This window comes from Carassius auratus, chromosome 17 (assembly GCF_003368295.1).
Source record: "Carassius auratus strain Wakin chromosome 17, ASM336829v1, whole genome shotgun sequence".
NCBI classification, from domain to species: Eukaryota; Metazoa; Chordata; class Actinopteri; order Cypriniformes; family Cyprinidae; genus Carassius; species Carassius auratus.
Genome location: NC_039259.1, coordinates 27,570,239 through 27,587,336, shown reverse-complemented (window position 1 = coordinate 27,587,336; position 17,098 = coordinate 27,570,239). Strand labels below are relative to the sequence as shown.

The window sequence follows — 17,098 nt, the reverse complement described above, 5'->3', positions numbered from 1 at the left end:
ATCCATCATTCTGTCGTTCATGCAACAATCACCCATCCATCATTCTATCACTCCATCCATCTCTTTATGTTAGTTTTAAGACCTATTTTGGGTCAAAACATCAAATGGAATTGTTTATCTTCTGACTATTAGAAGATGCCGTACAGGGCTGATGATCCTCACAGACTTTGGCGAATCCAGTGAAATCTGTTCCTCAGAAGTGTCCGGTTTCCCGGCAAACAGATAAAACCGGTTCACCCTGACAACTTGCTCATTTCCGAAACCCGTCCACATCCAGTCACCGATTCTGACACACAGACATCAGTATATTACAGTTACTGGGAAAGAGCCGCTTGATGCTCAGTACAGTAGAGCGGCTCTAAACATTTGCTCTGTGTGTCCTTATGCTTGTCAAGTGCTCCAGTGTTATTCCAGGACAGACTTGGGACATTCTGTTATGAAATATTCTGTCTAGTCATTTGAAAATGCCCTGGACAGAGTTAAGGGAAGCACTGTTTTTTTTTTTTTTCTCCCAAACAACATGAAAAGATCATCTAATGTTCCTGCTGGGATCCCGGATGGACGCCAGATTCCGAGGGGAAGCTCCAGAACTGGGTTTTCTCCACGCTTGCTTTCCATCAGAGTCCTTTCAAACGTGTCCAATAAACAAAGGGCCGCCCTTCCTTCATCGGCTTCAAAGAAGCAGGTCGTCCTCCACACATGCAACCATTCACATAAACCAAACATCAGCTCTTCATCATAACGTTTATCCAGCGCTGGAACTGCCAATTTCAACGGCTCTCTGACCAGAAGAACTTTCATGCAAACATATAATCAAGACGTTACGATGGCTTTTGCTGTCCGAGGCCCAACAGCCACACCACACTGAGTTTAGCCTGATTCCTGCAATGCGTCCTGATGACTTTGGCCTTCTTTTTTCGAGAGCTTGAGATTGTTGAGTCGCGTCCAGACTCTGGTTTCTGCGGTTGTGTTTTGTACAGATTTCTTCTTCTACTCTGTTCTTCTTGTTTCTGGGAAACGCTTCCAAGTGCTCTTGCGGCTGCTATTGTCTTATTATTGGTCTTCGAATTTTCTTTTTACTCTTAATCGCTCAGCTAAACAAGCCTATGAGTGATGAAATATCGCATGCTTAACAATCACGTGTTGTCTTCATAGGCAGCATGAGTGAATGATTAGCACTTTAAAATGTGCATTTTTAATTATACTATTGCATTTGAATGCTGAATGCAATATATTACGCTTTATAATAAACATTTCTATTGATTTGTCCGCCATGCACTGCAGTGCATTCTGGGATAGCTTTCTCCATTTTCTCCCTTGCTGTCTAGGTAGGGAGCGCACTAGGTTTTTGGAACAGACTAGGCTATATATGGTTTTCAAAGTCAAAATCAATTAATGTTTTTACTCACCAATGCTGGATTTAATTGATCAAAAATACTTTAAAAATATTGAAATATTATTATGATTTTAAATAGCTGTGAATATCTCTTTAAATATAATTTATATAATTTATTTCTGTGATGCTCCGCTGTATTTTCAGCATCATTCCTCCAGTCTTCAGTGTCACATGATCTTCAGAAATCATGAAAATATGATGATTTACTGCTCAAGAAACATTTCTGATTATTATCAATGTTGAACACATTAATATTTTTGTGGAAACTGTGATGCATTTAATTTTTTAGGATTCACAGATTAATAAAAAGTTAATTTTTTAATGCATCCTTGATCAATTCAAATAAAACTATTCAGTGCATTATTTTAGCTTCTTTCTCTAGAACACTAATATCATTCTGGCATGTATTTTTTTATGTATTTTATTGTATGTTGCGTGTTATTAATGCGGTGTGCGTGCTAATACACGTCTGTCCTTCTGAGATGTTGACCTCCTCACGTCTCCTGGCACACACATGTGATTATTAAATCAAGGATGTGCCGTTTGGAGAGTTTTAAAGCAATATTTGTGCTCTGCGCTGCACATTAATGAGATCAGATGGGATCACACACACACTATGCCAGCTTTACTGTAAATACAGCTTTAATGGATAACCGTGGGTGTGTGTTACATTCTTCACTGAATGCCTCTGACGTTATAATGAAGAGAATGTGATCGAATCTGCTGCACATTAATGAGCTTTTACTCAGAAAATCAGTATGTGATTATGTTGTGTAATGAGTATTTCTGAACATCTGTGTTCTGTAGCTGTTGGCATGATGAGAGTTATCGCTCCAAAACTATCCAGACAGATTGAAGGATCAAGTTAAAGTTAGTTGTGTTTATCTCGCCTCTTTTATTTACTTTTAGGTTTGCTGCCGCCACATTAACTCAAGCATGCATGCTCATGTTCACATTTACTACATCAGAATCCGTTTTTTTTGTCTTTTCTTAAACTCCCTTTATAGTTGTGTGCAACTACATCCATACTTTGTTCAAACGCCTTTATTAGCTTTACCCTTTTGTCTGTATTGTGTGACCAGGTGTCCTGGGTAAGGTTTTATTCTTTAACACGGAAAAGAAATTGCTGTACAGTCAAACAATAATTGTAAGTTGTGTCACATTTTTAAAGTATTTTATATAATATATATTTTTTCATAATTTATAACCTTTTAACTTTTTTATTTTACATGCATTTTATTAAAAATTTATATATTTTTATATATTTTTTTTAATAAATGTGCATATTTATTTAAATTTAGTTAAAATCATATTTAATTAATATTTAACCAATTTTTTATTATTTATGTATATATTACGTGTGTGTGTGTGTTTGTATTTTAATATTTTATTTTATTTTTTATATTTTATTTAATTGTATATATAAATATACAATGTATTTTATATTTATTAATTTTATCTTGAATTTTTTAATTTTAATTTTACATGTAGCTTCTCAAATAATATGAGGTCATAAACATTTCTAAACTACGTTCATCTGTAGCAGACAATTATGGGAATAAAATAGCAATGTTTAAGACTCCTTGTTCAAAAAACAGACACTGAAAATAATGATGCTAATAATTTAAAAAATAAAGTGTTAACTTCGTGACTATTAAATAAACAGAAGTGCCTTTATATCCTTGCATCCTTGTGCAAAGTTGAAGTAGTTTCTCCATTCAGACTCATGTGATCTGTTCATTTCTCTTGATTTGGTTGTGTTGTAGTGGCTTTGAGCCTCATAATGATCTAAATTAGGCGTCTGACACTCGTTTATTACTCTGAGCGCTTGTGTTGACAGATGTGGAGGAGGTTCTCAGGCTTTCAGCACTCGATCTCAACTCCAATTATATAAATATGAAATAAAATATAAATGTTATATAAAAACCTTAAAAAATTTAAAAAGTAGAAACTGCCTTGAAAATAAACTAAAATAGGTTTAGGTACTACAATTACTGAAACGGAAATAAAAACAAATTGAGGCTGAATAGAATTTAAAAAAAAGAAAAATTACAAGTGTTTCTATCATTAACTAAAACTAAATGTAGTTGTTAACTGAAATAAAATGAAACAAATGTTACATAAAAACATTCAAAACTTTAATTTTTGAAATGTTTCCTAAGCAACCGAATAAATAAGTTTAATTTTAAGTAGCAACGTTTCTAAAAGTAAAACTGAAATAAAAATAAATTAAGGCTAAATAGAAAAAAATAGAACAAAATAAAAAAAATACAAATAACAAGCAGATATTATTAACTAAAATTATGAATCATTTGTCAATCACTAATGTTTATGAATCTTTTTTATGAACTGAAATAGTTGAAATAAAATCTAAAATAAATAGAAATGTTAATAGAGTCAAAGAACTAAAATGGAAATCAAAATAAATCGATTTTTTTTTTAAAGATGACATGCATAATGTTACCTAAAACTATAATAAACATGGTATTTTTTTCCGTTAACAGAAATAAAGCTGAAATAAAATATGAATTTTACAGAAATAAATAAATTTACAGAAATAAATTAGAAAATTACCAAAACTAGAAAAATATGATTAAAGAATACAAAACTGAAGAATAATTCAAAATATTAATAAATACTATAATAGTATACAAATAATACTATATTCCAGTGAATAATTATAACTGACTCTGGATCTGAAATTTAGTGTGCACCTGTGAAAGTGCTTCATTTTTAGTTTAAATTAATTTCTATGGGCAGCTTAAAAACTGTCCCTGTTTCAGCTTGTTTTAATGTGTGTAAGAAAGAAAAAGAGTGATGTCAGTTCACATGAACTCATTTAACAGATGCTGTCGTCTCGTCACAGTTGTGTTCACACTCAGAAGCGTCTGATTCACGTCTCTCTGTGCTTTAGTCATGAACCGCACACACACACACACACACACACACACACACACGGCATGCTGGGAAGTCTGATCATGAGTTTGGAAAGCGTAATTACGTGATGTTGTTGAGTGACTTTGGTCAGGCAAACATGAACGCTTCTGGCAAATTCTTTTTCTAAAAGCTAAAATATAATAGACATATTAGATTAAAGGGTTAGTTCACCCAAATAGCAAAATTATGTCATTAATAACTCACCCTCATGTCGTTCCAAACCCGTGAGATCTCCGTTTATCTTCAGGACACAGTTTAAGATATTTTAGATTTAGTCCGAGAGCTCTCAGTCCCTCCATTGAAGCTGTGTGTACGGTCTACTGTCCATGTCCAGAAAGGTAAGAAAAACATCTTCAAAGTAGTCCATGTGACATCAGAGGGTCAGTTAGAATATTTTGAAGCATCGAAAATACATTTTAGTCCAAAAATAACAAAAACGACGACTTTATTCAGCATTGTCTTCTCTTCCGTGTCTGTTGTGAGAGAGTTCAAAACAAAGCAGTTTGTCATATCCGGTTTGCGAACGAATCATTCGATGTAACCGGATCTTTTTGAACCAGTTCACCAAATCGAACTGAATCGTTTTAAACGGTTCGCATCTCTAATACGCATTAATCCACAGATGAATTAAGCTGTTAACTTGTTTAATGTGGCTGACACTCCCTCTGAGTTCAAACAAACCAATATCCCGGAGTAATTCATTTACTCAAACAGTACACTGACTGAACTGCTGTGATGAACACCAAGCCGAGCCAGATAACGAACAATAGACTGACTCGTTCACGAGTGAAGAACCGGTTGCATTGGTTTTCGGATCACCAGTAGTTCTTTCGGACAGTTCGGTTGAAGAAAACGGTTCACCAGTTCTTTTGCGCTCGATGCAATGCCGTCATTTGCGATGATTGCCCTTGATTCAAGCCTTCGGTTCACCCGCCGCACCCATAACACTAGCACAGAATCAGTTCAGAATCAATCACCAAAAGAATCAGTTCAGTTCAGATGCTCTGTGTGTCGGTCTGCTTCACGCTGAATCACACATGCGCAGTATCATCAGCTCCTCAGTTCACGAATCGGACGCGTCTGACAGAAACGGTTCTTCACTCGAGAACGAGTCAATGTTTTGTTCGTTATCTGGCTCGGCGTAATGTATTTCTGTGATGCTCCGCTGTATTTTCAGCATCATTCCTCCAGTCTTCAGTGTCACATGATCTTCAGAAATCATGAAAATATGATGATTTACTGCTCGAGAAACACTTCTGATTATTATGGATGTTGATGTTTTATTTTTGAGGAGAGAAGAGCAGCATTGATTAGAAGTGGGCTCTGTTTTCACTGGTTAGATCTTCTCTGTGTCTCTGGAGCCGTGATGTTCAGTGTTCAGACCTGCGAGTCTCTTCCGATGGAAACTTCTCTGGAAAGTTTGTGTAAAGAGATGCTGCTTTTGTTTGGTTTATTGAAGATGCAGCAGTTGTTTATTTACTTAATTGAGCTTGCGTGATATTTGCTGGTTAGGTGGGAGATGGAGCCTGAGCTCATGGAGCTGGAATGATAATCACGGCCCTCCTTCCGGAATGCTGTGCTTCCCCTCGCTCTCTCTCTCTCTCTCTCTCTCTCTGTCTCTCTCTCTCTCTGTCTCTCTCTCTCTCTCTCTCTCTCTCTCTCTCTCTCTCTCTCTCTCTGTCTGGGGTTGATGCGAGACCCCAGTCATCTCTTCCAGATGCAGAATCACTTTCTCTGCTCGTCTCAGTTTGTAGACACGCACTCGCTTCATCTCTGCTCTTAAATCCTTCAGCACCATTGATCCTGTTTCTCTTCACGCGCTGTACTACATCTTTCAGCTCAATATTTCATTTTGCTTCTAAACTTTTTTATTGGTATTTAACTGGACCATGCTTAATGGTACATTCAATTTCAGCTTGTCTCAAACAAATATATATTACATGTATTATAATTATTTATTATTATAGAAGAAAATGGCACTTCCATGTCATTGATTTGGATCAAATATTTTTTTTTTATTTGGCTCCTTATTTTATTTTTTTATTTTATTTGTTTTAATATTTATTTATATATTTATTTTTGTATAAGGGTTGGGGGCTGTTTTAATTTTTTTATTTTATTCAATATTTATTTAAAAATTGCATTTGATTTTGAAATTGCATTTTACAAAAACACAACAAAATACAAAAATGCGTATAAAAATACTATAAAAAGTAAATAAATAAAAGTAATGACAGTACAGAAGTTTAGTTTTTATTCTGTCAATACAAATTGTTTCAAAGCAGCTTTACAGAAATTCATGATATTAATTTGTATGCTAATTCAGTGTTTGCATTTAGCAGACGCTTTTATCAAAAGTGACTTACAGTGCATTCAGGCTAACATTTTTTAAACAGTTTAATGCATTAATGTGTGTAATAAGTTTTCTGATTGTGTTTGTGTGCGTCAGGGTTTCTTAAAGTCTTAATGCAGATTTTTACACATTAAGGAGCAGAAAGTCTTAAATTCATGGCATTATGGCAATGCAATGCAAAAAAAGAGAGAAAAAAAATGTTAACTTGCCTTCACACCTGCTGACTGTAACGTGTGTGTGTGTGTGTGTCAGAGCGCTCTGCGCAGCGAGCGTGATTACGAGAGCGTGGTGCTGATGAGACTCAGACAGGCGGAGGAGAGGAAGAGGCTGATCGAGGAGATGAAGAGGCAGGAGGAAGAGGACGAGACGGCGTGACTCTACAGTTAAACTCGCACTGATCAATAAAACCTTCTGATCAATATCTGTCAGTGTTGAGTTCATCGACTCTGAAACCAGTTCAGTTCAGCTCTATGAAGACTAGAGTGTTATTCTATTAAAGTGCAGAGAGATGGGAATGATTCAGTGTTTAATCGTCCCGTTCAGATCAGAGGCCATGCAGAATGATATTCTTTGGACAAACAGATGATTGTTATTATGACTGGTGAAATATCTTGCATTTAAAGTGTAATTGGTTCTTTAAAGTCAATATTTTTCATCAGTTGCATCAAGTTTTAGAGATTTAGAGTTAAGATTTTATCTTTTTTATTTCAAAATTCTGACTTTTTTCTCTTTTTTTGTAATTATGAGTTTACATCTTGATTCTATTTTTTTTATTTATTTATATTAAAGGTAATTGTGACTTTTTATCTCTCAACTTTATTCAGAGCAATCCTTATTCTGAAAAACCTAAAAAAAAAAATTTTTAATATAGATAATAGATATATTTTAGTTTATTTCTGTGGAGGAAACAACAGAATATTTTTGTCCGAAAAAAAAAAAAAAAAAAAAAAACAACAATGTGGTTTAAAAATGTATATATATAATTTTTTTTTATTTTTTTTTGGTTTCTAAGAGCATTTTATAATGCTATATTTTTCTTAGATTATCATCAGCCAGTCCTGTGGCTTTAAGAGTCATTAGTCACATGACATTTACGGCTCAGCTGATTGGCTGTTGATGGCTGCAGGTAGTTATCATTCTTTCTTTGAGATGAGAGCGAAAGCCAGCAGATCTCAAGCTCATGGTGACAGCCCAAAATTAAATGTTACATTTTTCAGAAATGTTATTTGGAACAATGTGCACATCAATCATGTAAAGGGCCGTCTGTCATCTCTGTCCTGCGTGTTCAGTGCACATCCATCACTGCAGGATTGTGTGGCGTGTGGCGTGTTCCTCACCATCAAACCGCTGCGACTCCAGTGAGACCCTTTTCTCAGAAGCCTTTTAAACCTTCACATGGTTCTGTTTACTTCTGTGGCCTTTTCTCTGATGTTCCTGGAAAGAAGCGTCCCGTTCGCATTACAGCACAGGAAACACAATTACAGCCGGCGTCCTGAAGAAGTGTCTTCACCCGGAGTCACCCCACAGAGGAAGAACTGGAACATTCCCTTCAAACATTACCTCATTTACAATTTCTTTTTCAAGTTTAATTTTTTTTAAATTGAAATGTAGAGAATTGGATTAGATTTTTTAAATTTAAAAAAATAAATAATAATAATAATAATAATATATATATATATATGTATATATATATATATATATTTATTTATTTTTTATCGGTTTGATTTTTGAACCCATCATAGCTGGGTTATTATGTTAAAACTAAAATTAAAACCAATTAAAAACATTTGTTAAAAAAAAAAAAACTGAAAAAAAAAAAAAGATCAATAATACAACAAAACTACTAAGACGTCAACTAAAGTTAAAGTAAAATAAATACATTTGATTTAAAAAAAAACAACAAAAAAAAAACAAATTGATTTTTGGCCCTTTATACAGTAGCTGGGTTATTATGGTTAACAAACTAAAACCATTAAAAAATAATAATAAATATGGCTTTTTCAGTTAGTTGCATTTATCATTTTTATTTAGTTTTAACTTGATGTGCTAAAACAATTAAACCTGAAATAAAAACGAATAAAAACTATATTGACCTATTTAAAACAAAAACAAGTACCTAATGACAAAAAAAAGCATAAAATCATAATAACATTTAAATAAAAGGACAACATAAACAAAAATTTAAATAGAGGTTATTAAAATTACATAGACACATTAAAAACCTTTAAATAACTAAACTTTAAATGCAAAACAAAAATAAATACTGATTCAAAATATTAATAAAAACTATACAAATATCTTAATGATACTAAAGGAACACTGTGTAGCTAAATACTATACGATCAGATTAGGCTTGAATATTTACAGCTTTGAATCACCAACATGCAGCACTTTTAAACCCCTTTGAAAAGATCATACTTTTTATTTTATTGTTAATTACAGCTTGTCACACACATACAGAAACAATTTTAATATATCAGAGTTCAGTACAGACAAAATATATGTTTACGTACAAACACTGTAAACAACTGTTCAGAACTGATTTTGAGCTACAACAGGATTTTAAAAACTGATGTTTCATTGCAAAGCATTTATTTATTCAAGATAACGTCAAAGTCAAAACTACAGATGCAACATAACAGAATAATGTTTCTTATGATGTTCCTTAATTATATTGTTTATATTACTACAATCACTAAACAAAACCTACTTTCCCGTCATATAAAAGTGTTAACAAAAAGCTAAATCCATAAATCAGAGAAAGCACATTGATGATAATATTGCTAATTGAGACAGATGTTTTGATTTTAATAACCTCACACATGATAGTTTCTGAGATCTCTTGATTAATACCCTTCTTCGCCTCGTTTACCATGTTTACCTGCAGTACACGAGCCACGGAGTCACAGCGAGTCACTCGTCTCTTTATAGAGACACCAGACCAGCGTTTGACCGACTCCTGTCATGCTGACCACTCTGAACCCAATCTGTTCCAGTTTGTCCAAGACGAGTCTCGGCGGTTCGTCCACGTGATACTCGGAGCTGTGACACACACAGATATCACCAATGATTTAGTTAAAGATGAGCTTCTGTATGGAGTCAACTCAGGGCCAAATTTATTTGCGCATTGAGAAAAAAATTAATGTGCTTTTGCAAACAAAAATAATCGCAAAAGTAAATGAAAGTATTATGAAAAAATAAAAGTGCTTTTTGCAAACAAAAATAGTTGGAAAAGTAAATGAAAGTATTGTAAAAAAAAAAAAAATTTTGCTTTTGCAAACAAAAATGAATAATGACAAAGGTAAATCAAAGTTTTGTAAAAAAAAAATGCTTTTTGCAAACAAAAATAAATAATTGCAAAAGTAAATGAAAGTATTATGAAAAGATAAATGTGCTTTTGCAAACAAAAATGAATAATGACAAAAGTTAATCAAAGTTTTGTTAAAAAAAATGCTTTTTGCAAACAAAAATAAATAATTGCAAAAGTAAAATGACTGAGAAAAAAATAAATGTGCTTTTTGCAAACAAATATAATTTCTAAAGAAAATAAAAATATTGAGAAAAAATTAAATGAGCTTTTAAGCAAACAAAAAAAAAAAAAAAAATTGCAAAAGAAAATGAAATTATTACAAGAAAAAAGTAAGTTTTGCAAACCAAAATAAATAACTAAAATATAAAATGAAACCGATTTCGTAACATTTTTTTTTTTCATGGCCATAGCTTCTAATATAATTTCAACACTGTTTTTATTTTGTGTTTCGATCAAGTGTGAGCTTACAATACTTTTCTCTGTCGTGAGCTCACACTCGAATGAAAAACAAAATAAAAGCGGCGTTGCAAATAAATTAGAAGCTATGATGGAAAATATGTGTTGTGGAATCATTGATTTTCCTCTTTTTAATTCTTTATTTATATATTTTTTCATTTTCCTGTCCAAAACTTTATTTTCTTTTGCAATGCTTAAATTTATTTAGCAAATATATTCAGCCTAGTGATAATTTTGTGCTAGTGATGCATTTTGTAGGATTTCTGCTTTTAAGAATCATTTCTCTGTCGAAGAAATCTTGTATTAATCTTTAATCATCACAAACACATGATTCCTGTCCGAATCTGAGCCAGACTCTGATCAATTCTCGGCCCATTTTCACATGCATGACATTATTTGATGACTAATCCTGATTTCAAGGTTAGAATTATAGCTAATGACAGAAGAAAATGTTTTCTGCTTCATCTGTTCCAAATTGTGAAAAAGCTCATGTGTATAGTTCTTTTAATGGAGTATTTAAACATATACAGTTTTTTACATATTAAAAGTTTAACGATGCGCCAGTGTTAATTTTGACACGAAATTTTAATTTAGTTTTAGTCTTAGTCTTTTGACTATAATTCTTTTTAGTTTTAGTCAAGTTTTAGTCATCTGATTTGTTTTAATTTTAGTCTTATTTTAGTCGACTAAAATTGCTTGGTATTTTAGTCGACTAAAATTGCTTGGTATTTTAGTCGACTAAAATAAGACTAAAATCAATAACAGATTTACTAGACAATTTTTTACAGCTGGTATAGGAAACAAACTTAAACAAATTATATAAAACACAAATTCAACTTTATTTCAACACAACTGTGTCTTTATTTCGATTCAAAAGCTTTCATGCAGCAACAAACACTGTCATGATAATGTAAACAATAACTAGCTGCCAATTGACCATCAATAAAAGAAAAATAAAGTTAGGTCCAGGACCTTAAAGCTTACAGCTGAGCTGAACAATAAGTGCATACATTTAAAGTAAATATTTAATAAGTTGGGTGGATAAAAAAAGTAACAAGATTTTATAAGGTATTCATTTGTCTAGCAATATTGTATGTTTTAAATACTACAATATTGCTAGATTTGTATGTATAATGATAGGATGTGAACATTCACGTTTCACATGACTAATATAGAAATATTTGTGATATTGTCAACAAGTAGAACATTATAAAATATACTAAACATTAGTATTAATCAAATGTATTTATCATGATATTACGTATTAGTATTGTACTCGCATCTAATTTGAAGAAGGGGCTATTTTACATTACTTTTCAGTTCGTAATATTTAATGCTACAACATCTACGCACTGCACTATTCCAATTTTTCTTAGCTCAATAAACAAAAGAACATCGTTGTAAAATTACATTTGAGAAAATGTCCGGGTGGCTCGTCTGTAAATGTCTTTTCAAATTGGTTGTGTTCTTGCCACGAATGAGCGCTCCGCGTGCTTTACACTTTGTTTTGTTTTGTTCGTCGTCAAACGTGAAGTGAGCTGTGGACATTTTGTCGCTCTTTTAGACAGTAGGGACTTTAAGCAACAGCTGCGAATGGAACGGCTACAGCGACCGGAAGTTTGCCGTCACACCGCTGTAGCCAAGAACGTAAAAGTCACTAAGCAACGGTAAAACAGAACAGCGCAACGCAGCATTAATTCATTTATTGAGATCCAAAAAAATATATAATTTAAAAAAGCAAGAGAAGGATTGCTTTTGGCGTTAAATGACAATCTTTTGTCAGAAGAGGAGTTTTTAATATTGTATGATGTAAATAAGTCTAAAAACATAACATTTATTTACCTAACCTCTCACGTTGTAGCGACTCCGGCAAATCAGCTGTTCTCCCGTAGTAGACCGTTAAATTAGAACGTCACAAAGTAGCAGTTAAATTCGCGCAGGCGCAATACAACGCCAGAATGGCGTTGCCGTTCCACCAGAGGCTGTTGCTTAAAGTCCCTATCACCTCTTCGAATGCCGACTTCCCGGGAGCTCATAAAAACTGAAAACCTTCGCTTCACGTCTCAATAAGTCAGGCTCTGATTGGTTCTCTTCTCTCATGCAGTCTGTTCTGTTTTGCCGGTTCTTTTGCTCATTCCTCGCATCTCTGCCGTCTGCTGATTTGATTTTCGTCACAGTCTATTTTCGTCTCGTCCTTTATTCGTTGCCGATAATGTCAATCAATTTAGTCATAGTTTTAGTCTCCATCAGTGCCTTCTATTTTAGTTTTCGTTTCGTTTTCGTCGGCAAAAATATATTCGTGACGAAAATAATGACGAAAATATTTAGTCAACGAAATTAACACTGCGATGCGCTTTAAATAGTTCAGAGAGAAGCCTGTGATTTTTCTGCTAGTATTATTTTGAGAAGTGCATGAAAGCTGATGCATATACAATTTAAAATTCTATCTATTTAAAACGCTATCGGTTATTTTAAAATTCAGCATCATATTAAGCATTTTTGGCAAATCAGCAAAACGGGAAGCTAATGTCTTGGCTTTAACTCATTAGTCTGAAAATAACTACAGCACATCAGGTTACCAAACACTTACAAGTTGTTTCCCAGCATGGTTGTTTTCCGGGCTCCGAGGTAGTTCATGATGGATGGATCGGAATATTCGTCACCGACCATTGTGGGCCCCGTCTCCTGAAAACAAGCGCGGTTTGACCACTTAATATGATCCCTTTTCAACACTAGAACTGTGCTTTTATCAATGCAATGTCTTTTGTTAAGTGTTTTTTTTTTATGTTTGTTTCTTAATCAAATTTAGGAGAAATGTAGCACTGCATCAGTGTCTCATCAATGGATGCTCTGCAGTGAATGGGTGCCGTCAGAATCAGAGTCTGATAAAAACATCACAATAATCCATCAGTGAACATCCTGAGAAGACAAAACCTGAAACACATCCAGCATTAAGATGATTTTAACTCAAACACATAGAGTCTATAATCCATAATAACACTTCCTCAAGTGAAAAAGTGTTCTGGTCTGAATCAGGAGAGAAATCTGCACAGATCAAGCAGCGTTTAAACAGCTCTAAACATTTTCCAGATGTTAAATGATGGACTGGAGTGCTGTGGATTATTGTAATGTTTTCATCAGCTGTTTGGACTCTCATTCTGACGGCACCCATTCATCTAGACAACATTTCGGATGGCATGAGGGTGAGCACATATTACTTTTTGGCTAAACTATTCCTTTAAGTATGACTCTAGTATAGTGTATGCTGTGGCTTGAATCAATGATTCACTTTCACTTTATGCTCCAGGTCACACAGACAGGTGCACGAGCTACACACGCACGAAATGCAAACATTAGACTTCCTCGTTTGAATAGAATGATTATCATCACATATCATTAAAAGTATAGAGCACACATCATGTCAAAATATATTTTCTGCGTAGGCGGGTTACTAATGTAACACCAACAACTCCAATGCGGAATGCATGCACCTGTAATCCTCTGATGCATCATAATAACATAATCACTGCTGTGCATGACGCTCAGATCTGCGCTCGCTTCAGTCTCGTGCTTCATACGCACCAGTCTGATCTGTGTGCTGATGAGGATGTACGGCATCCCGGCGCAGAACGGGCAACTTTCCAGCGGAATATCGAGGAGGGTCTCGGATGCGTCGCGTCTGTCTCCGCGCTGCGCTCGGCTCGTGTGCGCGCTCGCGCTGGAATGCGGAAACGCCCACCGCGCTCCACCAATCAGCGACTGCGAGCCGCTGGCGGAATGCGGAAACGCCCACCGCGCTCCTCCAATCAGCGTCCAGATGATGTAGGATATTATGTCAGATCAATGTTATGCATTAATATTTTACATAATTAAATATAGAAGTTATTAAAACTGTATTTCTGAACTTTCAAAACGTCCACCTCTTTAAATAATTTACAACCGTTTATTTTCTTTTTCGAATGTTGAGGCAACATATTCCATGTTACTATGTTGCAAACTGTGGGAGCTTTAACGCTACTTTGTAACATTAAAGTTAATTCGAATGTTCTCTGAACGTTCTGAAACAATGATGTCAGAAGAACGTCCAACTAGGAAAAAAGTTCCAAGAATGATAATTTGTGCTTATATTTTGAGAACATTATTAAAGACCAGACTACTTTATATGTTAATGTTAATAGAAGAAATTGTGTTCATAACCTTGAGAGAATGATAGATTCTTCCTCAGGATATAATCTGAGTTACTGATTCGTTTCTATGTAATAAAAAAGGATCAGTTTAACAAACTCAACACAAGTGCATCATTTTCCTCTCAGTTCTCACAGAGACGAGAGATTTGACATGAAAGCTGCAGATGGGGAAAACAGTTTTAAACTGCAGACCTGTCAAGTAAGTTTCAAGTTTTATGATTATATAATCTGGTTTATTAATCTTAAAGCCCTGACCAGACCATCCAAAATGAACCCATTCATTAAAAAGCTATTTCATTAGTGCATAGAGAATATTAGCTTGTGATATTAGCTGTTATTGATCTGAACACACTCGGATATTGAGTTTGCTAATTTGCAAGGTTCATGCTCATATTACAGTGTCTTTGATTTCTCTTCAACCTTGGTGGTTGGACTTTCATTTCCTTACGGCAGAATTGCTAATTTCCTTCTAAAAGCAGTTGTAATCATTGTAAAACGAGGTTGTAGTCTCTCAGAGTGCTGAGGAAATGAAGTCCCAACAGCAGCAGGAGCTCGATAACATCAGTAATAACCGCAGTTAAACACGCGGATCTCAAAGCCTTCATCTGTTCTGGATTTACATGAGCTCTGATCAGTGTGATACTGGAACACCCTTTACACCTGCAGCCCTGTCCGCATTACACTGCAACGTCAATTAAGACACTGGATACTTCTACTAAACACTACATGATTCACTCGGTGCTGGTTTGGAAAAATAATTTGTGAAAAAAAAAAGGTAATTGCAACTTTTTTTGTCTAACAATTTGGACAATTTGGACTTTTTTTTTTTTTTGATTAAATTTGTTTTTTATTTGTTTTTGTTTTTATTTTATTGTATATCTCACAACAGGATTTTTTTTCTTTCTAATTCTAAGTTTATATTTCACAATTCTGACTTTTTTTCTTGTAATTCTGAACTTATCACAATTCTGACAATTTTTTGTGTAATTCTGAATCTATTTCTCACAACTCTGACTTTCTTGTAGCTCTAAGTTTATTTTTCACAAATATTAGTTAATTTCTTGTAATTCGAGTATATTTGTAGCAATTCTGACTTTTCTTGTAATTCTGAGTTTATTTTTTGCAGTGGTGACTGGTGACTTTTCTGATGTTGTTGTTGTTGTTATTCTTTCTAGCAATTCTAACTTTTTTCCTCTGAATTCAGAGTTAAAATCTTTCACTTCTTAATTTTGTTTTGTAATTATGAGTTTATTTTGTGTAATTCTGACTTTTCTTGACAGTAATTACACTTTACGGAAGTGACTCCAGTTCATTTAGAAGATCTTGCAATGCATTTTAAAGCAAAGTTGATTGTGTCTTCGCATCTAAATGTAAGTAGATTAGCGCCAATAATTGTGTCCAGCGAGTATTTGAGAAAAACCTTTATTTCATAAAAGTCGACTTAGAATAAGAACTTAGAAGTTGCTTGAACATTTGAACGTTAAGTGTGTTATTCTGAAAAGATTTCTGTGCCGTAGCGTGCAGTGGGCGTGGCCTGTGGTTGATGAGGCAGCCAATAACTGAGCCTCTCTGATCAATAACATTAGTATTCTCAACACCTGGCAGCTGATCAGTTCTCTAAAAGCACACATGGATGGTTTGAGGTGTGGAAATGCTGTGTGAATGGAGTGTCGCTGCTGCATTTCCGTCCTCTTTAATTTAGCATTTTATCTCTCGATTTCCCCTTCATGTTTGTTTCTTTCTCTTTTTGTTTTGGCTCTTTCAGTTTCATTCTACATGTCTGTAATATGGAAAAAGTGTAAAACATCCACCATATAAGAGTCAAATTCAAGCTTCAAACTCAGGGAACTCGATGTTAGAAGTTTTTCTTTCTTTTTTTGGGGCATGATTTATTGATAACTCTTATTAATGTTTTTGAGAGCTGAACACAGACTCAAATCCTTTCAGACAAAAAAGCCCAGCCCTGATTTTTACTGTCTCAGAATCAGGAATTTCATCTATCTGTTTTAATTATTCTCTCCTGAATTGAAAGGAAAACCGGCTTTACACATTCTGAGGAAGGAAAGCGTCACATTTACTCATGTCGACTGATTTATTTACTGCATACACCGTTATAAAACGCACACTTTTAAGAAAATTGTCTTTTGAGACTCATTTAGCTCTTTCGTGGACACTTAATAAACAAATTATGAATTCCTGCAAAAGGATGTTACTCTTCAAAGCTATGCTTTGCCTTCAAAAATGCTGTTTCAGTCTTTCAACTTCAAAATGTAATTTCTAATTCAATGTTCTTTCTTTTTTTATGTTAAATTTACTAGCACTGAGTGAAAATGGTGCAGAATTACATTCAGATGACTGACTTTTACATGAACGTTTTTGCCCCTGTGTGTTGTTTTCCTATCAAACAAGAACAATAAATCTGTAAATCATGAACAAAACATTTGGTTAATACAAGGAGG

At 34.1% G+C, this 17,098-nt stretch overlaps 2 protein-coding genes across 3 annotated transcripts in view; one reads left to right on the top strand and one right to left on the bottom strand.

The window, feature by feature from the left end:
- dnajc17 (DnaJ (Hsp40) homolog, subfamily C, member 17) overlaps window positions 1-7,107 on the top strand; it is a 43,914-nt gene extending 36,807 nt beyond the window's left edge. Inside the window, exon 11 of the mRNA XM_026286666.1 lies at window positions 6,939-7,107. Within this exon, the coding sequence (XP_026142451.1) occupies window positions 6,939-7,061 (123 nt within the window). The 3' untranslated portion in view covers window positions 7,062-7,107. The remainder of the gene's footprint in view (window positions 1-6,938) is intronic.
- Window positions 7,108-9,088: 1,981 nt separating this feature from the next.
- On the bottom strand, window positions 9,089-14,192 carry gchfr (GTP cyclohydrolase I feedback regulator). Of its 2 annotated transcripts, none has more exons than XM_026286664.1 (3): window positions 14,035-14,192; window positions 13,043-13,137; window positions 9,089-9,728 (listed from the first exon to the last, which is right to left on the bottom strand). In XM_026286664.1, the coding sequence occupies exons 1-3, from the start codon at window positions 14,068-14,070 to the stop codon at window positions 9,590-9,592; spliced, it is 270 nt and encodes an 89-aa protein (XP_026142449.1). In that variant the 5' UTR covers window positions 14,071-14,192; the 3' UTR covers window positions 9,089-9,589. The 2 variants fall into 2 exon arrangements, with proteins under 2 accessions (XP_026142449.1, XP_026142450.1); XM_026286665.1 differs by having other exon boundaries at window positions 13,043-13,134; window positions 14,035-14,188.
- Window positions 14,193-17,098: the final 2,906 nt, after the last annotated feature.

Coding starts and splice junctions, on each gene's coding strand:
- gchfr (XM_026286664.1), bottom strand. CDS start 14,070: ATGCCGTACATCCTCATCAGCACACAGATCAGACTG. Junction 13,138..14,034: donor TCAGCACACAGATCAGACTG/GTGCGTATGAAG, acceptor GCTTGTTTTCAG/GAGACGGGGCCCACAATGGT. Junction 9,729..13,042: donor ACCATGCTGGGAAACAACTT/GTAAGTGTTTGG, acceptor TGTGTGTCACAG/CTCCGAGTATCACGTGGACG.